This window comes from Carassius gibelio, chromosome A7 (assembly GCF_023724105.1).
Source record: "Carassius gibelio isolate Cgi1373 ecotype wild population from Czech Republic chromosome A7, carGib1.2-hapl.c, whole genome shotgun sequence".
In the NCBI taxonomy this organism is placed as follows: domain Eukaryota; kingdom Metazoa; phylum Chordata; class Actinopteri; order Cypriniformes; family Cyprinidae; genus Carassius; species Carassius gibelio.
The window spans coordinates 42,612,005-42,638,507 of NC_068377.1; the positions used below are offsets into that span (position 1 = coordinate 42,612,005).

General features: G+C 36.3%; 2 protein-coding genes and 1 pseudogene across 4 annotated transcripts; 2 read left to right on the top strand and 1 right to left on the bottom strand.

Moving 5' to 3' along the window:
* Positions 1-263: 263 nt before the first annotated feature.
* Positions 264-4,210, top strand: LOC128017499 (polyunsaturated fatty acid lipoxygenase ALOX12-like). Its single transcript, XM_052602921.1, has 3 exons — positions 264-2,455; positions 2,913-3,083; positions 3,285-4,210. The coding sequence occupies exons 1-3, from the start codon at positions 2,297-2,299 to the stop codon at positions 3,462-3,464; spliced, it is 510 nt and encodes a 169-aa protein (XP_052458881.1). The 5' UTR covers positions 264-2,296; the 3' UTR covers positions 3,465-4,210.
* A 3,741-nt stretch (positions 4,211-7,951) lies between these two features.
* On the top strand, positions 7,952-15,160 carry LOC128017500 (P2Y purinoceptor 3-like; annotated as a pseudogene).
* An 8,291-nt stretch (positions 15,161-23,451) lies between these two features.
* On the bottom strand, positions 23,452-26,174 carry LOC128017501 (chromatin complexes subunit BAP18-like). 3 transcript variants are annotated; one of them, XM_052602924.1, is made up of 5 exons: positions 26,051-26,174; positions 25,342-25,436; positions 24,262-24,482; positions 24,018-24,116; positions 23,452-23,822 (listed from the first exon to the last, which is right to left on the bottom strand). In XM_052602924.1, the coding sequence occupies exons 2-5, from the start codon at positions 25,377-25,379 to the stop codon at positions 23,755-23,757; spliced, it is 426 nt and encodes a 141-aa protein (XP_052458884.1). In that variant the 5' UTR covers positions 25,380-25,436; positions 26,051-26,174; the 3' UTR covers positions 23,452-23,754. The 3 variants fall into 3 exon arrangements, with proteins under 3 accessions (XP_052458884.1, XP_052458883.1, XP_052458882.1); XM_052602923.1 differs by lacking the exon at positions 26,051-26,174 and adding an exon at positions 25,656-25,903 and having other exon boundaries at positions 23,452-23,819; XM_052602922.1 differs by lacking the exon at positions 26,051-26,174 and adding an exon at positions 25,656-25,902.
* Positions 26,175-26,503: the final 329 nt, after the last annotated feature.

Below are 26,503 nucleotides of genomic sequence, written 5' to 3' on the forward strand. Positions count from 1 at the left end.
CCAAGTGAGACTTCTGGATCAGTTGAATCCATCTTATATAATAGTTTAAATCCAACTTGATTGGTCTGTTTAGTAAATGTTTTATTTATAATATTTATTTATTACTGTGGAAGTATATTATGCTCTGTGAATTGCAACGTGACATTTCAAGGCTGTTTCATTGTGCCTGTGAATCTTGGAAGGCAGCCAAATGCAACGCTTGATTTGGCAAACTTCCAGCGACACGCCTTTCAGGTGGTGGTTGGGGGGGGGGGATTGCTGCTTTTTTTCTCAGTGAATAAGCGGGTAATGCGCTGAATAAACGTGTCAATCAGTTTGTAATACTACTTCACAACGCCGTTTTGCAGATTATAATGTCAATAGAATCACAACGGATGTCCCAGCAGTTCATAACACTCACAATTCGCAGATGATTTTCTATCGAGCTCAACTTCTGATGCCACTTGTTGTGCTCTCGTCTGTAACGTAATTCTATCAGTGTCCGTGTAGGCGTGGAGAGAAGCACACAACAAAGATAATCCGTTGAAGGAACTTTACTTAGTAAAGTATAGATTTAAAACAGTGGGGTTATGCTCTTGCCCAATAGAGATGGGTTTACTACAACCATCTGCACCAGAACCTGCGAGCATACTAACATAACAATCAGTAAAACTAGTCCCTGTGCAATGACGTAACAGCATCTAATTGGACAATACAGAACTCATTATAACATATAAAATAACTGTAACTAAACTTATATTTAATTAACTAACACTATAACAATACACTACAGTTCGGAAGTTTGTGGTCAGTACCATGTTTTACAAATAAATTAATGCTGCATTCATTTGGGATGGTGCATTAAATTTAAAAAAATGTTATAAATTATTTCTGTTTCAAATAAATGCTTTCCAGCTATCCATGTAGCTATCCATGTGTTGATTGGCTGAAAACCTCAAGCATGTTAGAGAAATGTTACGCCCCTCACCATACTGTGATGCCGTCTCCCGGCACGACCAGACAAAACCATTAAAACCCATTACAAACGAGGCATTTGTTGCATCCAATAGTGACATAATTACTGATTATATTGACTTATATTGTGTTTTTACGTGTTGTGTTGCGCCTTGTAAACATAAAACCATGTTAGCATTTCAGATCAAATGACAAACAAGTGCTACTCTACACTGCTCAAAGCTCACGTTTGAATCCATCAGTGGAAAATTATTTAAATATGAAAACATACTTTCAGGTTGTGAGTCAGAACATTGTAGGTTCAGGAAACAGTCCTCCGATAAATGCATTGCACAAACACAAATATTTGGGTTGAACTGTTGTAGAACATTGTTGTAAATAAAACTTAACCACTGATATCTAGTTGAACAACTCTTTTGGAAGGTCAAACAAAGTAGTTTTGCTTTAACAACGAAACACTCTACGTGTCTCTACAACAGGGATCTCCAAACGGCTCCCGGAGAGCTACCTTCCTGCAGAATTCAGTTCCAACCCTGCTCCAACACACCTGTCTGTAATTACTTTATTATTGTGAACAATTGGGCGGTGACGGCCTTATGCAAATCTTCCCACACAGTAACATAGACATTTTGGGGGTGTGTTTAATTGAGGTGTTTTAGGAAAGCGTGGACAAATCTTACATTTTATAAAGAATATCTCTTTGGATTTGACATTTTATTATTTGCAACTTCAGAGATCTTCTCTATTTAGAAACAACTTTCAACACTCCAAAGAGAAAAAAGAAAAACTTTAAATTGCATCATATGACCCTTTTAATCAAAGAATCTGATTTTTTTTAAATCTTGGTTTCTACAAAAATATTAAGCAGCCAGCACAGCTGTTTTCAAAATGTATAATACTTAAATGTATTATGTGACCCTGAAGATTAATGTTCACTGAAAATTCAGCTTTGCCATCACAGGAAAGATTGATTTAGAAAATTGAAATTGCAATAATATTTCACAATATTACTGTTTTTTTTTTTATCAATTAAGTACAGCATAAGAGACTAATTTGGTGTGAACAGGAGACTCCTCTTTAATAAATCTTGCCAACCCCAAACTTTTGGACGGTAATATAAATCATCCAATACAATCATACCCAGTACAGGTCACCAATATTGCATTTTAAAAATGTCAAAAAAACATCGGGGGATAAATGCACATTCTATGAGCCAGATACACCATTAAGGAAGTAATAAAGAACATGAAGGATAATACAGTGTCCCATGCGGTCACTAGGGGAATAAGCTTGCTCTCAGTCTGTGTCTCATCACCACAATGAAATAACATGAGCTAAATAAATGGGACTTGAAATTAGGAGTAAGCTGGGAGTAACTATTGATGTTTCTTGCATATCAGGCCTAGCTAGTGAGCTGAAGACAAAAGAAGAACTCATCACACTGTTAAGCATGGTGATCTTTACCAGCACATCACAACATGCTGCCACCAATAATGGACAGGTAACCATCTACCGAACACAGGGGTGTCAAACGAAATTCCTTTAGGACTTGAGCCCTGTAGAGTTTTGTTCCAACCCCACTCAAAAACACATAGAATTAGCATGTAGTTTTCAGATGAGCCTGAAGGGCTTAATTAGTTGGATCAGGTGTGTTTAATTAGGGTTGAATTTAAACTCTGCAGGTCTCCAACCCTCCAGGAACTGAGTTTGACACCCATTTACACATCTTATCAAATATAAAAACATACTTTAAAACCATACTTTTTATATACTATTCTACTGTATTGAATGCAGGTTACCAGAAATACATTTCCATTAATTTTCCAGGCCTGTAAATCAAACGTTTATAATTCCAAACGTATTATATTGAATGCAGGTTACCAGAAATACAGTCATTTACATGAAGTCATTACATAGCTTTATTGTGTTCACCGTTGATCTTGGTCTCTGTACTGTAGTTTGATTGGTGTGCATGGGTACCCAACACACCCTGCACCATGCGGCGCCCTCCACCAACAGATAAGGATGCTGTCACCATGGACATGATCATGGACACACTCCCTGATATCAGCCAGTCCTGTATGCAAATGGCCATCACGTGGCATTTGGGCAGAGCACAGCCAGATGCGGTGAGTCAATAGCACATCCTGTCACAACTTCTACATTATTTATGATCATATGAAGTACATTGCATATGATGTACATCCTTATTTCTAACATCAGACTACATCCATCCAAAATATGTTTATTTCCATTAAGCATTCAAATTAATACACCTTTATTAAAGTATCAGACTGATGACTTCAACACGTTTCCTCTCTTTTCTTCAGATTCCATTGGGCCAGTATGTGGAACAGTACTTTACCGAGCCTGCTGCTTTGAAAGTGATTGATCAGTTCAGAAAGGAGCTGAAAGAACTGGAGGAGCATATAATAGCTCAGAATGAGGGACAAGAACTGCCGTACCTTTATCTGAGTCCAAGCTGCATAGAAAACAGCATCACCATTTAGTGAAAACTCTCATTCTAAATTAGAGTATGTGTCTGTGGAAATTTTTGTGAGTAGCTAAATCTTAAAATTAGCACACATACAAATAACACCCAAAGTACTTTTCTGAGCTATAGCTGAGGCTGATAACTTTCTCCTGAATGGCATCCGTGACAGCAGAAATACTGTGACATAATTACATAATTCATTTAGTCTGAAACTTTTTTTTTTTTTTAAAGAATCAGGGCATTAAGATTTTTTACATTCAAGTTTGTTAACAGTATTTATTTTTACTTTTAAAATTGTTAAAAATATATATTTTTAAAATAATATATATTTTTAAACTTTATTTCATAAGGCACTGTTTGGATGGTGCTGAACTGGTTTCTGTGGATTTTTACTAACCACTATATTCTTTAATTAGTGTGGTAAGCTTCATTAAATGGACTTCATATATACTACATTTAAAGTCTGTTTAATTTTTTCATATAGTTTTTTTTAAAAAAATACTATTTAAAAGCTTCAGTGGTTAAAGTTTTGAAAGTCTCCAATTGTACATCTAAAAGATGGTCTCTAATTTTAGAACCATGTTAGCTGAGAGACAAGGTCTATACTGATCAATTCCTATGTTGACAAATTGCACAGGCAGTTTTATTTTCAGTCATTTATTGTGAAAACAGAACAAATGTGACCATGTGAAATTCCATGTACTTCTGTAGTCTGTATATTCTATAGATGTTAAGTATAAATAAAATCACAATTAAAACATTTATCAGCAGTGCTTGGTAGGACCACAGATAAAAATAGCACTATGGAAGGTAAAGTACTGAAGTACCACATAATAATAATAATAATAATAATAATAATAATAATAATAATAATAATAATAATAATAATAATAATAATAATAATAATAATAATAATAATAATAATGGACATCTTATATTTTATGATAGGCTTCAAGATAGAAGGACAATAAAGAAAATCCCAGTTAAATACATTCTTAATTATCTACATTCATTCATGCATTATTACAAACACAACCAGGTAATTTAGAGGTAGAGTTATACTTCAATCACTAGGTGGTACTAATGCACCAGATATTCCTTACGCTTGTTCAGGCGAACCTGATAAAATGACAAGAATCCTATGCCAACATAGAGTACTGCTGTAGATGTTTTGCAGTGCTTCCCCCCTGAAATGAGAGAAGAGTATACTGTTTGAAAACAGCCTAAACACCTTTAACAGGACCGGACTACACTTCTGGACAGACTGAGGGGGGGGGGGGGGAACAGTCAGAGCTTCTATCATGAAGTCTTGTGAATACACGTGACATTTACTATGCTAGACAAACATATTTTCCAGTTTAACTACATGAGTAAATGGCAAAAGGAACTGAATTGAAGTCTTTCTCTGTGAAAGGTACATCCCCTATGAGCACGGCTGAATGTGTGGTGAAAAAAATCCCCAGCATTGCCTGAGAGAAATAAGACAGAAGAGGTTGATTACGGTGTAGGGCTGTATTTCTGCTAGTTTTCATATTCAGTGTCCCCACATCTTTCGTAACAATAACAAATGACTGAAACTGGGGCCTGTTCTTCGTACGTCGCTAACTCAGTTAGCTGGATTTGAATGTTGACGATTTGGCGTGATCTTGGATCATTTGGTTCTTCGAAGCTCATCCCGGGGCCTGTACCATGAAGCTGGATTAGGTGGCTAGCCAGCTATGTTTCAGCTTAGTCTCCGCCAACCCTGTGTTTTAGGTACTATGAAAGTAGCTTGGCTTTAATCGGTGTTCGTTGCCATGGTATCTTACGCTGCATGGCTAACCTGCTCCGGGGCAGGTTATGTTCTGGATTCAAGATCTCAAACTGAAGGTGAACCAATCAGATGTGAGAAAAGTTACACATGTCTGACACAAAGTCACTCCAGTTTATCTTGCTCCAAATTAAAGGTCACTTATGCTTAAAAAATAAAATAAAAATAGAAGTCTGGCTTTAATGATAATAACTATGTCATTTTATGATTAATATAATTCATATTATTATTTATCTCTTACACACAAGCAATTTTAGTTTAACAGTTATTATAAATTATTTTAAATAAATATTAATGTATACAGATCATGTAATATAAATAAGCTGTAGTATCAAAAGATTGAACTATTTTAAAAATTACAAATCTGAACTTAGATGTTCAAGTCTCTATCACTATATATTTTCAAATGTATAAACTAAGTTAACAAGTTCCATTTGTGACTACACTGATAAATAAAAATAAATTAAATTTATGCATTTAGCAGACGCTTTTATCCAAAGCGACTTACTGTTCATTCAGGCTATCAATTTGTACATATCATGTGTTCCCGGGGAATCAAACCCCCAACCTTGAGCTTACATGCTTGCTAGCGCAGTGCTCTACCAGTTGAGCTACAGGAACACTGCTGGAGCGAGATCATTTATTTTATTAGTCCTCCTTCATTTTTTATATGACATTTAAATTTGTCATACTCTTCAATCTCTAAACCTTTAGCAAAACCTTTAATCTTCAGTTTTGAATCTCGCTGGGTCTCTCGCGCGAAGTAAATCAAACATGCTTTGTATTGCAAGGCTCATGATTGACTGTTCGCCAGTGATGTCACACAATCATGCGCACGCGCTCCACAAACTCAGGATCAAAGCCCGAATTGACAAAGAAAGTTGATGAACAGCATCATGGTACCAACCAGGGTTCTAAATTAACACCCGCCAACCCGCCAAAAGCGGGTTAAAATTCATTTTGGCGGGTGTTAATTAAAACTTACTAGCCAGTTCGGCTGGTGATGCATGACATGAGGCTCTGTTCTCGGTCATTTATCCCCCTGGCAGCACTTCCTACATTTCCCATGAACACTGTGCTGTAATGCTACGTGATGACGTTTCATATGCTCATTGTCTGCACGCAGTTTGCAGTGAAACCAGCGCGAAAAAACATGGAAACGAATAGCGTCCATCAGAAAACACAAGGAAGAAGAATGAATGGAGCCAGAGCAGGGAGCATAGACTGAAAAGAGGAGGGAGTTAGCTATTAAAGAAAAAAAATTAAGATTAAACTAAATGTGGCGGTGGTTGGGACAGATTTCTGGGGGCAAAAAGAGGAACGAGGCAGGGGATGAGGATATAACGGAGAACCCCGCACGTCACCTGTAGGAGAAAAAAAAATCAATCCGTGACGACGGTTTTGCAATCCGTCCCCTCAGTTTATAAACCGTACTCACAAATTCATAAACTGTTCCCTCGGTTTAACAAATTGTACCCACGGATTAACAAACCGTGCCCACGAATTCCCAATCCGTGCGCTCAGATTTTGTAAACCGTACCCTCGGTTTTTGAATCTGTACCCACGAATTCATAATCCGTGCGCACACTTTCACAATCCGTTCCCTCGGATTTGTATTTGTAAACTGACACGCATTTGTAGCTCCGCCCCCACCGGCAGATTCATTTCTGTTTATTAAACATTATTTTTCATAGTATCCAATGAGTCCACGATCAGCATTCACAAATTTATTAATAACATTAACAGTGAAACATGCATCTAACTCCGGCAGGTGGGGTGGATGGAGCTTAGTATAATAAAATCAGAAAAATAAGTCTTCATGCATGTTAAGAAAGAATTGTAGACAAGCATTTACAAAACTGTCAAAGTTTATTTAAAAATAAAGCAAATTCCACATAATAATAGTCAATAAAACTGTATGTTAACAGGAGCTTGCTGCATGAATCCGTGAGTACGGTTTACAGATCCGTGGGAACGGATTGCGAAAGTGTGCGCACGGATTATGAATTTGTGGGTACGGATTCAAAAACCGAGGGTACGGTTTACAAAAACTGAGCGCACGGATTGGAAATTCGTGGGCACGATTTGTTAAACCAAGGTAACAGTTTATGAATTCGTGAGTACGGTTTATAAACGGAAGTTTTTCATGCCAACAATGTTAATAAAATGATCAAATGCATTCAGTGGCACTCATAATTTGTTATTTTTACCGGAAAAAAAAATGGCTAGTGGAAATTCTGATTGGCTGGTAACTTTAGAAAGTTACCAGCCACATTGGCTGGTGATCAAAAAAATTAGAACCCTGGTACCAACAAAGCCGGATTGGAGAGGTTTGGTTTTGTCAACTCAAAACTAATCCTGTAACTCTGAATTTGTTCAGCTACCATCATGATACAGGCCCCCGGAGCTGCTGTCATAGCAACAGGTCCGTAAGCTTAAACCTGCTCGGGTGCAGGCTTATTTCATGTAAACAGGATTAGATTGCTTCTTTTCAACCAGGGGCCTGGGGCCTGTTCTTCATACGTTGCTTATTACATCCGAGATCAAATGACACATCCAAGATGATATCATCGTGCTAATCCTGATCCGGCTAATTGGGTTTCTGAACACACCTGTTGTGTATGATTAGTATCGCTGGATTGAGTTATCTGAGATAATTGCACGTTCATGTGTTGTCTTAAAAGGGGATATGTATAGATACTCGAAACCATGATCAGCAGTGCAGCGATTGGCTGGTGGCAAGACGGCAATGTAACGACGTCATATAATTTAAAACGACACCTGACGAAAAACTTAACAAATCAAGGAAGTATCTTTTAAAATTTTACATAGATATTACCCAGTAAATAATTTTCTTGTTAAATTTAAAAACTGAGTTACCGACTTACGAAGAACGGGCCCCTGTTCTTCGTACGTCGCTAACTCCGTTAGCTGGATTTGAATGTTGACGATTTGGCGTGATCTTGGATCGTTTGGTTCTTCGAAGCTCATCCCGGAGCTGCTGTCATAGCAACAGGTCCGTCAGCTTAAACCTGCTCGGGAGCAGGCTTATTTCATGTAAACAGGATTAGATCGCTTCTTTTCAACCAGAACTGATACTCAAAATATGTCTGCTACCACCGCTACTTTATTACAAGAGTATCGTACTGATCCAGGGACAATAATTTAAAATAATAATTTAAAAGATTATTTTATTAAATTATATTAAAAATTATTTAAAAATAATATAAAAAATGCTACTATAGACACAGCCTACTATAGACACAGCCAGTTTAACTCACTGAAATATTTATTTGTCATAAAATTATTACTTCATAATTGTATTAGAGTCTTACACACATGCTATACAGATAATAGAGTCGTGCATTATTTTGAGTGATGACTGCTATTATAAGAGTGGCTTGATGGAGCGCAGGAGATGCAGATAACATGATATTGACCCTTAAGAAACTTTCATTAATGTCACTTAACAAATCTGTCCAAATATAAAATGAAATTAATAGATAATTTCTACATTGAAATAAAAATGTAAAGACTGCACAACTATTATAAATTGCAAATCCAAATAATTGGGAATCATGAAAAAAATTCTAATAAAATAAAAAAATGTATCTATTATCTGTTTCGTGTATCTATTATAACATTTATGTAGTTTTGTTTGCTTGGCTGTTTCCTTATAAAAGTCCAGAAATTTGTCAAGTTTTTTGTCGGGTGTCGTTTTAAATTATATGATGTCATTACATTGGCGTCTTGCCACCAGCCAATCGCTGCACTGTTGATCATGATTTCGAGTATCGATATCCCCTTTTAAAACAACACATAAACGCGCAATTATCTCACATAACTCAATCCAGCGATACTAATCATTCACAACAGGTGTGTTCGAAGAACCCAATTAGCCGGATCATGATTAGCACGATGATATGATCTTGGATGTGTCATTTGATCTCGGATGTAATAAGCGACGTACGAAGAACGGGCCCCTGGAACACCTAAAGTGTTTGTTGTTGTTGTTGTTGTTGTTGACGACATCACGTTCTCTCCCTAAAACAAAACCTCGCCGAATTCCTTTAGTTTTTGGCTGTCTGCGTTGAGAAATGTTTAGGGAACAAAATGTTGGATTGATTGAATAGATAAAAATCAATAGCCTACGTTTATCCCTTTAAAGAACGTACTGTAAGGAGCGGAAAAGAGGTAGAAAATTCATCTCCAGGGATGAAAAAGAGTGAAAAGAATAAAGAGGAAGAGGAGGAGGGCGCGTAACGGGACAGAACGGAGGAAAACAAGTTTTAAAGTCCAAGAAAACTATGGAATTGTATGATTTTTGACAGCAGGGCATAATTTGCAAAACACATTCCACCAAAAGAAGTAAGTAGCTATAGCCTACCTCTAAAAACTAAGCAAAACAGCAGTTTTTAAGATACATTGTGTCCAAACGTGCTAGCACACGGCTACATCTACATACTTTTAAGTAAGTAGAATGTAGCCTATACATTACGTACAATACGGAAATATTTCATGTTTATGATTTAAAACTAATTTCCAAACCAGTCAGTATTTGTTTTGAGTTAATGTTTCGGGACATTGCTTTTTCTGAGGTTCTACAGTAGATTGCTCCTCATGTTCTGAATGTTGTAACGTTTCTACTTACCCATCATGCACTGGAAGGATCTGAGTCTTCATATAGCTGAACTTGAGAAGCAACAAGAAGAGCGAAGACAGAGGGAAAAGGTCTGAATGAAAGTAAAGATAGTAATGTGCCTTCAAATGTAAAAAAAAAAAAAAGCAGATGACACTTAGCAAGAGCTACAGTTCTTTTGCTAGTACTCCTTGACTATTTATCTACAATAACAGCTGCCATGGATTTCTACAAAAAAGCATTTCTTTTTTTCTACAGGACTTGGACAGGCTGACAGTAAACTGGCCAGCAATCACAGGGCTGAGCAGTGACAGAGAAACCTGTGAGGACATGGAGGACGAATGCAACACTCTGACATCAAGGTCACACAGATTTAATAAATCTCAATTACTTTTCTTTCCACTTCTTCAGATTTTGAATAAAATAGCAATTGTGCTTCATTATTCTAGGCTTCAGAGCCAGATGAATCTACAGCTCTGCTTCATCAACAACAGTGAAAGTGAAGAAGAAGAAGAAGAAGAGGAAATGGAGTCAAAGAAAGAGGTAAAACAAATTGCTTTATTGCCATTTTCACTTTTTTGGAAGTGGGTGGCAACATACTGTAATGTGAATAATGTGAACAACTTCAGGTGTAGTGCTCAGATGGATCGACATACATTTTTGTTCATGTCTGTTTAATACCTGGTAAGATTAATAATTGCTTTTGTTACATCCTTTGCTACCTTTTCAGGTGGCAAAGCCATCCAGTAAGCGTGGCAGTAATCAGAGGTTAGAGAAAGTATGTGGTTCAAGCTCTGCATTGACATAGAAAACCAAATCATAAGGGTTCAAGAATGATGTCAGAGCTGCACTGAGTGTACTCAGACATAAACTGAGATTGGAGCACAAACCGGTTGGAACAGAGCACATTCATGGTGTAGTGTCCTCAGTGTGCATTTCATTTTATGTATGTGGTCATTTCAAGACACACATATTAAGCAGCACAAGTGTTTTCTGCAATTATAATAATAAGAAATATTTTCTGAGCACCTAATCAGCATATTAGAATGATTTCTGAAGGATCATGTGACACTGAAGACTGGAGTAAAGGATGCTGAAATATGATGTTTGCTATCACAGGAATAAATGACAGTACATTTAATACTACAAACAAATAGAAAAAGTTGAAATTATTATTTGTCATTTTAATTTATTTCAGAATATTACTGTTTTACTGCATGTTTGAGCAAATAAATGCAGCCTTTGTGAGCATAACAGATTTTACATTTTAACAGTCTTACCGACTCTAAACTTTTGAGTAGTTTTGTGTGTGTGTGTGTATATATATATATATATATATATATATATATATATATATATATATATATATGTATGTATATATGTATGTATAGGTGTATAGGTGTTAGTCATAATTGCACTCCACTGACCCCCATCACAGACTACACCTGTCAAGTGAAGCTGTCAGCAGTTTACACTCTGTTGCAAGATCAAACTGATAAAGCAAAAAAGTGAGAAAAGGAAACATACAAAGCAACAAAAAAAAGGTTTTTGCTTAATATTACTCTAATTTGTTTAGTGAAAAACAAAAGCCAATCATGCCAAGCCTCACGTGTTAAGACATGGCTCATTAAATGCTACAAAGGATGTGTGGGTACATACAATATCCAAGCAACTCTTAACTGGATTGTTTGTGTCACTGTTTTTGAAATGCATAAATATTATTTGTGGAATAAAAGGGAACTCAATAAGATTGTATATGTGTACTGTTTTCTTATTGCTCATCTGTTGTGTGTATTTTGCCTAGGCAGAATTTGTGTTATCAAAAGGCCAGTTCAGCACTAATAGAGGAAAGAAGAAAGAGGGAGGGACAGATCATGGAGCGAGGGATGACCAAGGAGGGTTGGATTGAGAGAATTGTCAAAATAGTTGAAGAAACTGATGTGAAAGGGAAAGATTCAGTGCTGCATACAAATTTTCATTGATTCGCTTTTCTTCTTGATAGTCAAATTAGCTTGTTTTATTTATACTGAGACTCTTTATCGCTCTACTAAACAGGTAAGTGAAAGATTTTTAACAGCTCATGATCAGATGAAATGGCTGTTTTTTTCATGTCCTCGCATTGGTCAATGGTGTTTTACAGTTTACACATATTTTGCGAATATTTGCCAGAAAATTTGCCAGAAAAATATTAATATGTATCTCGCAATATGTAGGCAATGTGAAGGGTTGTTTGCACTGTTTATGATGTCTGATTCCCCAAGTAAGAACCTTGTTATTTATTTAGCCAAAGCAGACTACCTTAATGTCATTTAGTGACCTTCAGATACTGACTGCTTTATTTACATAGTGTCTTATATGTCTGAGAAGTGGTTGGCAATAAGCAATTCACCACAAGCTCAGTAAGCTGTGTGCTAACTTTACCGGGAGGTTGGGATAGTCATGACATCCATAGAATCCCAAAGGATGTTTAATGTGCAAATGGATCCAGAGAGAGTCTAGGCGTAGTTTGACAAAGGTTGACAATTTCTAAAGCCGGCAATTACATATCGTTTATATTTGTTTCGAGGAAGAGAGATGGGGTAGAGAGTTCCGAGGTGAGGGACAGGGTGAGAGCTGGGTAAGATAGAATAGAACATAGAGGGGAAGTGTGGTTACTGTTTGATGGGTTAATGAAGTGAAAAAGGTCTGAGTCAGCAGCATATATACCTATGCGCAAACAGTACTGGGGGTTGTGAAAGAGAAAGGGGGATGTGGGGAGGGCTTGCTTTTATAGTTTGTGACAACCTGGTCAATTTTTTGAATCCTAACTGCAAATGTATCTCTCATAGATGTTAATCTAGACCACACGGAGGGGATCACTGGAAATTCAAACAATTTTGTTTTGTTGGAGAAGACGTGGTTTCAGATGCAAAGAATGGGAGGATGAAACAAGGACGCCCCCTAAGCATCCGATTAGGAGCTAGCCGACAATGACGAGTGTGCCTACTGTTTGGTTTGAAACAGACAAGGGGGCAGACGGCCAGCTTTCCTCCTCACAGAATTCTTCAGTCACTGGCTCCTGCAATATTGACGAGTCCTACAAGTACATATTCCTTCCCATTTGCTACTCGTTTACCTTTGTCTTCAGCATAATCCTTAACTTTGTAGTTCTCTACCGTTCCTTTCGACGCACCAGGCGCTGGAATGCTTCCCTGATTTACATGGTGAACCTGGCCACGACGGACTTCATGTATGGTTTGTCCCTGCCCTTTTTGGTTGCCAGTTATGTCATGCGGGACGACTGGGTGTTTGGAGACTTCATGTGCCGTCTAGTGCGTTTCCTCTTCTACTTCAACCTCTACTGCAGCATCTTCTTCCTTACTTGTATCTCAGTGCACCGCTACCTTGGCATCTGCCACCCCATGAAGACCATCACCTTGGAGACCAAACGAGCAGTAAAGGGGACTTGTGTTTTGGTGTGGATTGCTGTTTTTGCACTAACATGCCCAATTTTTCGTTTTGCACAGACACAGTATCTTCCACGAGAAGGTAAGGGCTCAAGGGAGGAGGTGTTCAATAATTGCTGGGACGACGCAATTGATAGAGAGTTCCATGATTACATTCCTTACGGGGTCACACTTCATTTCTTAGGGTTTTTTGTGCCTTTTACCATCATTGCCTGGTGCTACTCGCGAGTAGTGTTAACAATATTTCGGACACTGCACTCTCAACCACCTTCTCAGAGAATCAGAAGTGGGACGGGGTGTGAAAGTGTCGCAGGGATCGGTGGAGAGGGCATGTCAATCATCTTGGGGGCTCATTCGCCCTACATCAACAGGCGGCGCAAGTCCATCAAGACCATCATTACTATCACTCTCCTCTTTGCCCTTTGCTTCTTCCCCTTCCATGTCACTCGCACCATTTTCCTACTGCTCAAAGTGACGAGTAGGGTGCAGTGCCACACCATGCGCATGGTTTCCATGTGTTATAAAATCACTAGGCCGCTGGCCTCATTCAATGCGTGGCTGAATGCACTGCTTTATTTTCTTACTAAAGAGAAAAATGCACCCTGCTGTCAAAAACCTGAAAATGCCCAGCATGGCCTGCTATGGCCACTTAGAATGCTGGGAAAAGGAGAGGAAGAGGAGAATGAAATTGAGGATACAAGGAACCACAAAAACAACGGGTCAACAGTTGAAAACAATATACAGAGGTTTGCCTTAAGGAATGACCATGTAAACAAGTGAAACTGGTGGACATGGCTTTATATGGGATTAATTTCAAACAAACTGATGTTTTTGTTATATTCTCTGTATATTGTTTTTGTAACTCTGTGTATTCACATTTAACATGGAGGATCTTGTTTTTGTGTCTTTTCAAGACCCCTTACAGATTGTTTTACTTTTTGATTGATTGGATGGTTAATTGGTTCTTGTAAAAAATATATTAAGTTGAATATTGATTTAATGTATAATAATTGCAAAAACACACAGAATAATAATCTAATTCATAGGGTGTATTACGTTTGCAGTTATTCGCATACCTCAGGGTGGACACATTATGTGCAGGAACTATGTTTAGCGCTGTCATGGATTAATATGTCATGTTGTGAATAATTAAACTGTTCTAATAAACATGTTCTGTACCAGTTTAATTGAAAATCAAAATTATGACTGTTATCTTCTAAAATCACTATACATTATTAAGCACTATTTCAGATTTTCATGTCTTTGTGTGAGTAGAGTATCTAAATGTGTTTTGGAATAAACTTCTTAAGGGTTGAGGTGTTGGTTTAGGCATATTGTTCACATTGAAAGAACATTACACATTTGATAAAATGCTGATCATTTCTACATACACGTCTATATCGCTCATCCATTTAACTAGAAACCTCACTTTGTGTACTTTCTATGTACACTGGACATGAGTACATCAGTATACAGCACAAGCAGCCTATACCCTTTGTCCTTCTGTCTTTCTAAAATAAGTAAAAACCAGATGATCCCCAAAAGACCTCGGCTACATAGACTGTTATTACTTGCTATTACATTAATGATCAGCTGTCCTGTTGCAAGATTTCACAATCCAAAGGAGTCTCTCTAAATGTAAACATTTATATATGGCAGTAGAAGTAGAGATCATGTATATTGAGTAGATTTTTTGGTCATAATTCAAAATTCTGATATTTATTATGGCAATTACTGCAAACACCCCGGAGCAGTGACAGAAATTATGATGATGATTATTATAAGTTGCAATATTTATTTTCTAGATTTTATCATATAAAACAAACAGAATGATGTTTGTACACACACACACACACACACACACACACACACACACACACACACACACACACACACACACACACACACACATATATATATATATATATATATATATATATATATATATATATCATAGGCTACGTTTATTTATTTTTGGACCTTGTGTGATTGTTGCCACAAGTTTCTGACCCTGTCCTGGACATTATATATCGGCTCGGTGTACTCTTCTCGTAATAATATGTTGCTAGATTTATAAACTGTAGTAAAGTAAAGCAGTGTGTTCGAATCATCAGGCAAAAAATAAAAAATAAAAAACAAGCTCTTGACGTCGACTGTACTCTATCAGCTCAGAAAACACACAGATAATAGGCCTACAGCAGGGGGCGACATTGTGGCCATTCAGGATTTTAGTTTGGAAATTTAAAAGAAAACGTTCCCGACCTGCACCGCGGCTAAGGCAGGACCTGACGGTTATTAAAAATGATAAAAAAAATAATTATAAATTATTGAAACAAATATTTAAACAATGGATAACTAGAATAGCTTATGTTAACCAGTGTGCAATAAATCCGTTTGTGAAAAAAAATATTTTCCACTGAGAAAAATTTATATTTATTTTTTTCCTCTGCCTCGTGTCATCACAGTGGTAGAGCTGCTGCAGTGGAACATTGGCGCCATTTTCAAACTTCAGAGCCTCAGTGACTGGAACTCTTGTAACAGCTAACTACATTATTTTTATTTATTTTTTTCAAATTCTTTCCCCAGGACCATTCATTACTTAACTATTATTTAATAAACAATGGGATCTGGAAGAGTTTTATTTATGAAAGGTAAGTCATTATTTCTCCTTTATTTAACGTTATATAATTATAGTAAGGTTTTTGTAATCGACATGTTTTTTTTACAATCTTCGTCAAAATGCGTCTCCTTTATGATTTATTATTTACTGACTGCGATTTATATTTTTTTATATAAGTAACACAAACATGTAGCTGTGGATACAAAGTAATGATACTTTCACAAAACATGTTAACGTAACTTATGTTTTATAGAATTTCAAGGCGTTGGTAACTCTATATTTGTTGTTTAGGGTACTTTTCGTTCGTGTTTTTAATAAAAACAAACATTACTTCCTTACTATAGTTAAGCACACTACCTCCAAAATGCGTTGGAACCCGCTTATTTCAACTAAAGCGACAGCATAAAGCAAACCGAATAAAGTGGTCTTGTGGTCTTTGTCATATGTTCGCTTTTAAAGACACGATTTCTCGGTGCCTATAATGTTCTGAACCACTCCCCTCTGTTTCTGTCCCCTCACCCACAAGCAGGCTTTAAGCTCTACTTTCTCCTCTATTAATTCGCTCCACATAATAATGGATTCGGACGTTAGATATGTTCACAGCGATTTCTTCAATTGAAAGGGCGTCGACAGGAATGAAAATATATTGTCTAAAATCGAAATGACAGTTAAAGTTGTTAATTATGTTATTCGAAAATTAAAACGTTGGTTCGACAAATGACAAGTTGACGGTGTGACGAAACTCTGCAGACAAATAAACGACTTTTTAAATGTAACGTTAAGTTAGTTGAAAACACGCTTCGAGGGGACATCCAAAACCACAAAGAGATTTGTTTGACGACGAATCAAGTTTCCAAGTATGCGATTTTCATCGATATTTATTACCTGCCCCAAGATATAAATAAAAATAATTCTAGTTAAGTTACCTAACTAACGTTAATTGTCTGTTTTTAAACGTACATCCATCTTACGTCGATTCAGATGACTATTGAATGCCTCTGATTTTAGCATGTTTCTTTTTGTTATGCACGACAATAGTTATTATGCCAGCCAATTAATATTCCAGTTTATAAAACAATAATCTATTGTCGTGGTTCGCTGTTTATATGAATCTTGTTTTTGTCTAATTCAGTTACATTTACTGTCAGACAAATTCATCTGCAAGTAAACAGACATTCGAGTAATGTTCTAGAATGAACCTTGACTTTGCTGCTGTTTTGAAAGTTGGCCTAAAGTGTTATAGTTATTATTAAAATTAATATAATGGCCTTAACAATGACCCCGTAACCTCGTGATAAAAGTACACATTTCTTTGCTTAGTTTTGGCATGGATTTTGCTTTATAGTTAATGTATTAATTCCAGTAGTTTCCTTGTTGTCTTTTCTTTTTCTTTTCTTGGGATTTTCATGAGCAGTTTTAATATTTGAACTGCAGGAAAAGATTTAGCAAGTGATTCTTGTCATATGGACTATTTCTAGAATATCTAAAGATATGTAGTGTGCAAGTACTGCATTGTCATTGACTGAGCTTTTTTGAACAAATGAATAAATGGCATGAGGATGATGCCATGAAAGCTCTGCACCTGTTCATAGATGTCATATTTAACGATATTCCTTGATTTTGATACACATCTGCTGAAAGTAATATAAGGGAGAGGCTGGGCTTGGCGTGGGATGGACCATTTGGAAAGGAAAAAAGAAAAATTCAAGTAGTTAGTTGTTGTTATTTTTTGGAGGACCCCCCCCCCCCCCCAATTAACTGCACATATGACCATATGATTTACATAATTTTATATTATTATGTTATAAAGTCTATTGTAGTTTTTTGTAGTTAATATTGTGAATTGTCAGTTTTTTCCTCATTGTTTCATGAAATACTCTATTCACAAAAAATAAAATAAAAAAATTTAATCTTTTACTACTGGGCTTTTATGTTCTTTTAGTTGGGGTATTTTTAGCCTTCCTGTTTTGGTGTGTGGTTCCTGATGCTTTGTGCTTTTGTTTTTGTTTGTACGAGATGCTACTGGTAGGATTGAAAGGTAAAAGACAAGGGACTGTATACTGTTTGTACAAAATAGAGAGTACAATATAAGTTTGCTCTCTTAGTTTAATCTTTAAGAATTTTATAATGACAGTGAATTTTACAAATGTGTTTTTTTTTTTTTTTGTATTAGTTGTGTATTTTTAGTTAATTATTTCAAAGCTGATCTGTTTTTTGACCTAGTTGGTTGTATAAGCCTGTCAAATCCATTTTGTCCAATGTAAGGTTAAATTTTAGTTTAACTTTCCATGACAATATATTCATCCAAAAATGAATTGATTGCTGGACATTCATTTCTCTTTTAATTCTGCCTTTTTTGACTTATCACACAGGTCTTTGTCTTCTCTGGCTCCGTGTGTTTTTGTGTGTGTTTGTGTGTGTGTGTGTGTGTGGTTTGTGTGTACTGTTGGACCATGTTTGTGCTACTCAGTAAAACTATCTGTAGAACCAGATCAACATATTCTCCACTCTTTGTAGCCAGTCTTGTACTACACGGAAAACCCATAGAGACCCTGCATAAAATCCGGCCACATTTAGAGCATAAAGTGTAAAGTCTAAAACTTTGCTTTGTTTGAGCACTCCACACTCTTGACATCTGTTTTTGCTGTCCGTGCTTTTTTTTTTTTTTTTTTTTTTTTAATGGATAATGAACTAATAGCGAGAATATAAATTCTTGTTCTTTCTTTCTTTTTGGACAATGCGTTTGGACTCAAAACACCCCCTGTGCGGTCGCTTGAGTTTGGAGTTTGTGGTGAATGCTTGCCCGCAGTTTAATGCACAAATACACCACGAACACATAACACTTTTCCTAGTTTCCTATTCCCCCTTCTGTGCGTCTTTGCACTAGAGCCTTCTCTCTCTTTTGTCCCCCCCCCCCCCCCTTTCTCTCCGTTGGCTGTGTTGAATGCTTTGGCAAAGCTACAAGAAATCAAGCAAGCGAGAGCTGCTAGCACTGACGCGCCCCAGACACTAAGCCCTAGAAATTAATTTTTTTCGCCGAAATGGTAGTTCTGACGGTCTTCAAACTTCACACTCTTCTAAGGGGACCCCAGGGCGATACCCTGATTTTTTTGGGGATTTTTCCTGTCCCCCGAAAATGTTCATTTTAATTGTAGAAACTGATGCCCCGGGAAAAAGGCTACAACCCCTGCTTTTTATGCCTACCAAGTTCCTCAGGCAGCCTCACTAGCTACAGCTAAGCAGAGGCTGCACACTGCACTGGACTACTGGTCTGAAGGTGAATAGGGATAGAAAGGGGTTTAAGGGCTGAAAATAGGTGCTGGTGGACAAAAGGTTTAGGCACTTATTTGACTCTTGGAACCCCACCCCCCAATCTGGAATGGGAGCCCCAAGCTCAGACGAATGGGTGTATTTTTGACCTGAAATTAAGACTTGGGATTCCCATTGATAAGTGCATGTGTGGGTTTGTTTTCCTTTTTAGTTCTGTTTCTACAATTTTTTGAAAGCAGCCAAACTGTTTTAAGTGTAGATTTAGCTGTAGATTTGTGAAGAATTCAAATATTTGAGGTGGGAGAACTACTTTGTGACTTTAATCAAGTTTTCTGAAAGAGTGAAAAAGTATTTTTCAAGTACTTTGCTTGGCTTTTTTTGAATACAAAAACAACTTCATTGAATTAAGTTAAGGAATTACTTTTTTTTTTTCTGCCCAGGTGCAGGAGACAGACTACACTGGAAGAGGGGAGTCCGGCGGGTTACTTTGGGAATTCCAGGCACCTTTTCCTCTCCCCTGTTGCCTAACATGCTGGAGAAAGGGGATCGAGGGTAAGTGAAATCTTTCCTGTGTCCGTTTTAAAGCTTAACCAAAACGGCCCCTGGTTTGACTGGGTGAGCAAAGTTAGGCCAGGGTGTGTAGTGTCTATGTAAGTATGTGAGCTTCTCGTTTAGGTCTCCCTCTCCCACCCATATGCTGTCTATCCTTTTCTCATTTTCTCTCTCTCCCTCTCTTTTGCTAACACCCCCCACCCCCCGTTCTCTCCCTCTCTCGATGAACGACGGGCAGAAGTAGACAGAAGCAAATGCCTTCTGCGACTCTGCTGACGTGATCATTTGACTCAGACCTTAAATAGGCTGCCCTTTATAAGATGGAATTGTGTTTGTCAGGGTTGATTTGAGCTAAAAGTGTTACATATAAAATAATAGATATAATACGAGATCATAATGTTTGGCTTTTGTGTAGCACAATTTTATTCACACCTTAACCTGCATTTTGCTGCTAATAAACTTCCTCTTTTTTTACTGTGAACTTCAGCTTAATAATGAAGGCTCAAGTATCTTTAAGCAAAAATTTAAGATTATGTTTTGGTGTGTTACAACAGCCAGAATGAATTATTTTGCAATTAAACCTTGGTTTACTGCTGACATTAGAACTTCAACACACTACATAGGGTGTGGTGTACTTAAGAAAAAATTGAAGTCCTTCAAAAATACTTGGTATTTCTTTTTCTGTACCATAACAGTTGATATTATAAATACCAAATACTTTTTTAGTCCTTTAAACTTTTGTAACTTTTTAGTTTTCAGCAAATTAAAAATAAAACAGTTTTTCAGTAAAACAAACATTACTGTGGTCTTCCTACTTAATTGATTCCATATTTATGTTGGTCTGGTGTTGTTGGTGTTAAGCTTCCTTTTTTCTAAAAGAAAAAGTGTATAAAAAAACAGATTTTTTTTAATAAGCAAAATTTATATATATAAAAAAGGATAAACAATGAAATGTAGTGATGGGCCACAATCTTTCTGCCATTTACCCTTTGCACACTACAACAAATGATCTGTCATATGCTCTCATCGCTTTAAACACCACTGGCTTTTCACAGATTAATAATATAATAATTCATCACAAAACTCATATTGCTCCATAATTAGGCTACATCCTTGTTCTTCAATATACTGCAGACCTTAAAGTTATTTTAATATCTTATTAATTTCTTATTTTTTGTTAATGCACACTTGCCTCTTTTGCTGAAAATTTGTCTTTTATATAGTTTATGAAAATTATTCCTTATGAATTGTACAAGCATTCTGTTCTTTCTGTCCTCTTATTTTTACATTTGGATAAATTGTCCTCCTAATACCTGGAATCCTTTAATTGAATGTAATATATTTCTTGGCAACAGTTACTTAATTGGATGATTAAAATATGCAATGTTATTGTACTGTATGTGTAATGCTAATAGATACTTTAACTTTTATTAAAGGGATAATTATGTTTAAAATATTAAACCTGAGAAGTTTGAAAATTAGAGATGCAGTTTTTTGGGGGAGAGTAAAAAACAAACAAACAAAAACTATATATATATATATATATAAAATGCACTTACATTAAATAATTTTCAAGGTAATAAAACCATTTTGACAGGCACTAGTTTTTTCTCCTCATCTCCCCCTTTTGTTATATCCTCCATTTTGTCTTCATCCTCAACATCCATTTTAGGACAGTGTGTGCACAATAACTCACTTATTAAGTCTCATAGGGCATTATTAGAATGACATGGAAACATGTGGATGACCACGAGCTTCCTCATAATTGTCTGTGTTCGAGAATTAACAGTAATGCTGTCACTCTTTGCTGTCAAACAACTTTTATTTTTCAGAAAGAAGAGAAGCGATCTGCCCACATTTCATTTAATTTCTCATCCAATTTCGATCTGTCTTTATTTATTATTTTGGATAACTTGGCACTAAATATCCACAAGACATTTCTATATTACAAATGATCCAACAATAAAATTTGCCCCTCCTTAATCTTATGCTAGTGAGGACCAGTGGAGTCTGTCGTCATCTTTTTCTTTAGCCCAGAGTGCCCTGTAGCAGCACATCATGGTTTGTATGTTCTAAGGGCAATTTCCAAATCATGGTGCGCTGTCACTGGGAGCCTGGGAGTTTCTTCATTAACACGGCAGCGTTAAACACCTAGTCTTCTGCTTACATTGTAAGCCACAGTGTAATAAATGCATCAGAGGAAAGCTTGTTTTATTTTTATCAAAAATTCTAATGATATGATAATGAAAATGCTAAAATGATCACAAATAAAAAGTAAAGGGTTTTTTTTTTTACAACTGAAATGATATTTATTACAAATGACCAGACACACAATAAAAGATTCATGACTGATTCACCATGTGTGGCTTAGGTGTCCTCTTCAGCGAGTTATTCCCAGACAGCTGGATATTCAGATCCTGTTAGTCTATGAACATTGCTTTTAACTGTGATAGTGTAACCATTCAAGCTGTTGAATTAATCAGCATATATTTTTTTAATGTTTGTTTCGTCCTCTTTCCTCCCTTGGACCACTTGATGTGTCAGTGTGCCTGACAGCAGCAGCACATCAATATTGGCAGCTGCCCTCTCTCTGGGTTGCCAGTATGGCTTGTGCTGCTCCCGTCAGACAGACACACTCTGCGACTCTCCAGGAGCAGTATGGAAACCACCTGTCCAGAAATTAAATGTTGTATGTATTTTACCTTGAAAATGGCAAAATTAAAATGAAAGCCCTTCTTGTTCAGTCTTGCCTGAAAATGTCTAAGAGAAAAGCTTAACAATAAAAATAACAAACAAGACCTTATTTCAGTGAAAGTATTTTAATTACATTACACAAAATGCTGTTAGTTGTGGTTTCAGTCTGTCACTGATAGACCGGTGAAGCCCAAGTGTGTCATCTTCACCTTTCTGCTTTTAGGAATGCCATTCAGATACAGATCAGATTTTACACCATGGCTGGTTGATTTCATTAGATCATAAGTCACACACTTAATGAGGTTATTATAACCAATGAGGAAGAACAGAGACATAGGCAGAAAGTGTCATTGTGCTATGAGATTGTTTGTGAGGAGATCTGGTGGACTGCATTTTACACAAATACACTCTTTTCTCAATGTAGTTTTTATTAGTTTTTTAAAATCACCAACTCTTTTTAAATGCACAGTTTGTGATTTATTGCTGATTTAGCAGTTTTTAATTGTCAAAATTTTGGTAGGGCTAAGACTATGTATATCAATTTGTTAACAGCCCAATTATGAAAAAGTTATTGGACTATGCTCACAGTCCGTTTTAGATCAGATCGATAAGCCCACTAGGCTAGAATTTTATATAAACCCGTTATTGATAAAAACACCTCAAGTAAAAGTAAAACAACTTGCTTAAGCTGCATTTGTGTAATGAAAGATGCAACTGCCACACTGCTCTAAAAGGTGTCAAGCAAAACCTGACTGAAGATCATCTTGAGTTAAACCCAAATCTAAAAGTTTTTTTTTTTTTTTTTTTGTGGAAGAAAAAGAAAGAATATTATTTGGTAAATAGACAAAGATTTTACAAAAATGTTTAAGAAAAAAAACCCCGCCTTTAAAAAAAAGTGTACCAAGCAAAGCTTTGATACTCAATGCATTTCAATGTTTTTGTCCAACTCCCCCCCCCAAAAAAACACAGTAATGGTCATAATTCTTTATTGATAATGACTGGGAAAACTTTTTACACAATGTCTTTACAGTAACTTATTTTAAAATTATGCATTTTGGACCCAGAACAGAAATATGTATTTAGCAATATTTTCTAGCATCTTTCAAAACTGTGTCCTATATTGATAAAATCTGCCTAGCTTCACTATTAACCTCGAAATGAGTCTTTTCCTGGAAAAAAGACAGTTTTCTCCAGTTTAAAAAAAATGAAGTTTCCTGAACCCGCACTGAAGTGACACATTTAGTTTATTTTCCTGATTGTTTGTTGCAGAAGATTTCAACGGGATAACAATGGCAAGTCACTGGAATTCATGATGAGACTGGAGTCGAGATTTAGACTATCTGCTGAAAAAAAGATAAATACAGATATTATTTTCCCCTTTAAGAACTAGGAACAAGGGTAAAAAACAACAGAAATAGCAGACAATGAAAACCTTGAATAAAAGACACAATTTAATTCATTTAAATACATACCTGAGTATAAGTAATTTAGTTCAAAATTAAGAGAAAAGTAACGTATTATTGAGAAGTTTTTCTTACCTTGATCAAAATTTAGCTTTTTAGATGTATCACTCAACCCCTCGATATCTACCAGATCACTGTTGGCATCAGAGTCATTCAGTGCACTGAGAGTGACATCTGAGGAAAAATTATATAAATGCAGTAGATATATTTTACCATTCAAAATGTTTAAATCAGTAGAGGTTTAGTGTAATGTTTTTTTTTTTTTTTTTGCAAGGATAAAATAAATGCAACACAAATTAATGCATTGAGAAATGCTTACCTGCCGTCTTTGATGACTTAATGCTAGATGGACCTGTGGTTGGCCGCTGTAAACCCGCAGTAACCACAACCTGAGAGGTTGGCACAGCGATGACTTTAGGTGGGGCCGGGGGAGCCATAGAAACCGGAACCTTTTTGGTACTCTTCTTTGGTGAGTCCATGGATAAAGGAGCTCCACTATCTTCATAAATCTTCCTCTTGACTGTTGTTTTCATTTGTGCCCTAATGTTTAAGAAATGTTTAATTAGATGCTGACAAGCAACATAATGAATAATTACTTTTAATGGCTTTACAAACATGCACATAAAAAAATACATAAATATATTAACAATATTAAAACTTTTTAAAAAACTTCAGGCTTTTTTGGAATTTACATAAACAATGGTGATCAACAAACCTGCATTACTTTCCAGATTTAAAGTATTATAACAGCATTAAAAAGCATTAAAGTTAAAATTTCACCTACACTTGAGGAAGACACCATTATTGAATATTACAGACTCCAACACAGTAAAATTCAAAGGATCGGAGACAGATGTTCTAATATTGTTGTTGTTGTTTTTTCTGTAGTGATAAGCTTAATGTGTTCAAGTAATCTTAAGCTCTATGTATATCCACCTAGCTCTGCCTGTAAACAGCATTGGAATTTACAAGGCCCATAATCTTACTGAAAATAATACTTTATCTTTTTAATTGCAAGTACAAATGAGATACTGTTAATGAGTTTACATGAAAATGTCTCAATAATTTGCTAATTTACTGTTAACACACTGAATCATATTATAGGCCAAAGCAGTCAAGAAGCTGGTAACATTAGGGGGTTTATTTAGAAAATATTTGAAAATGGCAAAAAAAAAAAAAAGAGAAAAAAAAGAAAGAAATAAAAAAGTACAATGTACTTTTTTACTTTGCACGTAATTACAATAATGCATTACCAAGAGGGGGGCTGGACAAGATGTACACCAGTGTGTGTGTGTAATATACACACTTTAGACTTGTAAGAAAATGTAATTATATCATACCAAAAGCCCGACGCAGTGTGTATTTTATAAAACACATGAGTAAACAGACAGTGGCTCACCCTGCTGGACTAATATCTGCCACTGGATGCAGCTGCATGGTTAGCTCTCCCAATTTGGTGAAAGCAGCTCCAGCTGCAGAAAAGATCTCACCGACCTAACGTTACATGCGTAAAAGAAGAAATAAATACTGAAGAAAAGAGCGTATCAGAAAACTTGTATGTTTTGAAACAGGTTGATAGTTAGCATGCTAGCCAATAGCTTTATTACCAAAATAAGAAACACATGTCCAGTACGAAGACAGTTATCATGGATGTATACCATCAAGGTAAACATTTAATCTCGCTTTAGAGACCATCTTTATCAACACATTTACCTTGGTAGAGGCTGAAGTCATTGTTTTGATGTAGCGTTACTACTGAAAAACAAGGACTGCGCTTTAGAAGTGTCAGGAGACGGCTAGCTGACCTATGTACCGATGAATGACTCAAAACTACCGCGATGCAAATTCTTCAACTATTTACATTATAAAATAATAATAAAAGGATTCTTAACTAAACGGATAGCATAAGTGCGCCATAAAGATGACACCGTGATTCAATGCTGCTTATTGGTCTAAATTATAGCCGTCGGTCGTTATTGGTCAACACCAAAGAAGAATTCAGTACATTCAAAGCTGCGTTGAAACTGCGCAATTCATTCGCTGTTACACTTCACATGCGTTGATCAGTTGGAATTCTCTTTATTGATCCATATACACGTACATCTTACCTTTTTGTCAACATCATTTAGACCTAGTTTTAAAATTGACGCTTTTTAAAAATAAAATATAACTTCAAATTACTGCTTTTATTATTATTTTGTATGGCGTTTACACACACACCCACACCCAAACACACACACACACACACACACACACACACACACACACACACACACACACACACACACACACATATATGTTAAAGATGAAACGACAAAATATAATGAAAGGAAGTGACGGCTTATAATTGTACATTGTGTAATCTGTATATTGGCGTGTACTGCCCTCTGGTGCACAAAACCGTCAACTAGAATTCATGTTCAAATCTCTGCTCTATAATGATTCATTATAGATCCGTGGTTCGGATGTATTTTAAATGAGAAAAGAACCACACAATCAATCAGTTTTCCCTTAATTAAGTCAATAACTGTTTATTGAGGTTGCGTCGGAAAGCTTCTGAC

What these genes read in the sequence shown, in the direction of transcription:
- LOC128017499 (XM_052602921.1), top strand. Translation starts at nt 2,297, where the DNA reads ATGGGACTTGAAATTAGGAGTAAGCTGGGAGTAACTATTGATGTTTCT. An exon ending in CTGCCACCAATAATGGACAG is followed by an intron (nt 2,456 to 2,912) that starts GTAACCATCTAC and finishes TCTGTACTGTAG; the next exon opens with TTTGATTGGTGTGCATGGGT. An exon ending in GCAGAGCACAGCCAGATGCG is followed by an intron (nt 3,084 to 3,284) that starts GTGAGTCAATAG and finishes TCTTTTCTTCAG; the next exon opens with ATTCCATTGGGCCAGTATGT.
- LOC128017501 (XM_052602922.1), bottom strand. Translation starts at nt 25,676, where the DNA reads ATGACTTCAGCCTCTACCAAG. An exon ending in TGACTTCAGCCTCTACCAAG is followed by an intron (nt 25,437 to 25,655) that starts GTAAATGTGTTG and finishes ATGTAACGTTAG; the next exon opens with GTCGGTGAGATCTTTTCTGC. An exon ending in GCAGATATTAGTCCAGCAGG is followed by an intron (nt 24,483 to 25,341) that starts GTGAGCCACTGT and finishes CTTAAACATTAG; the next exon opens with GGCACAAATGAAAACAACAG.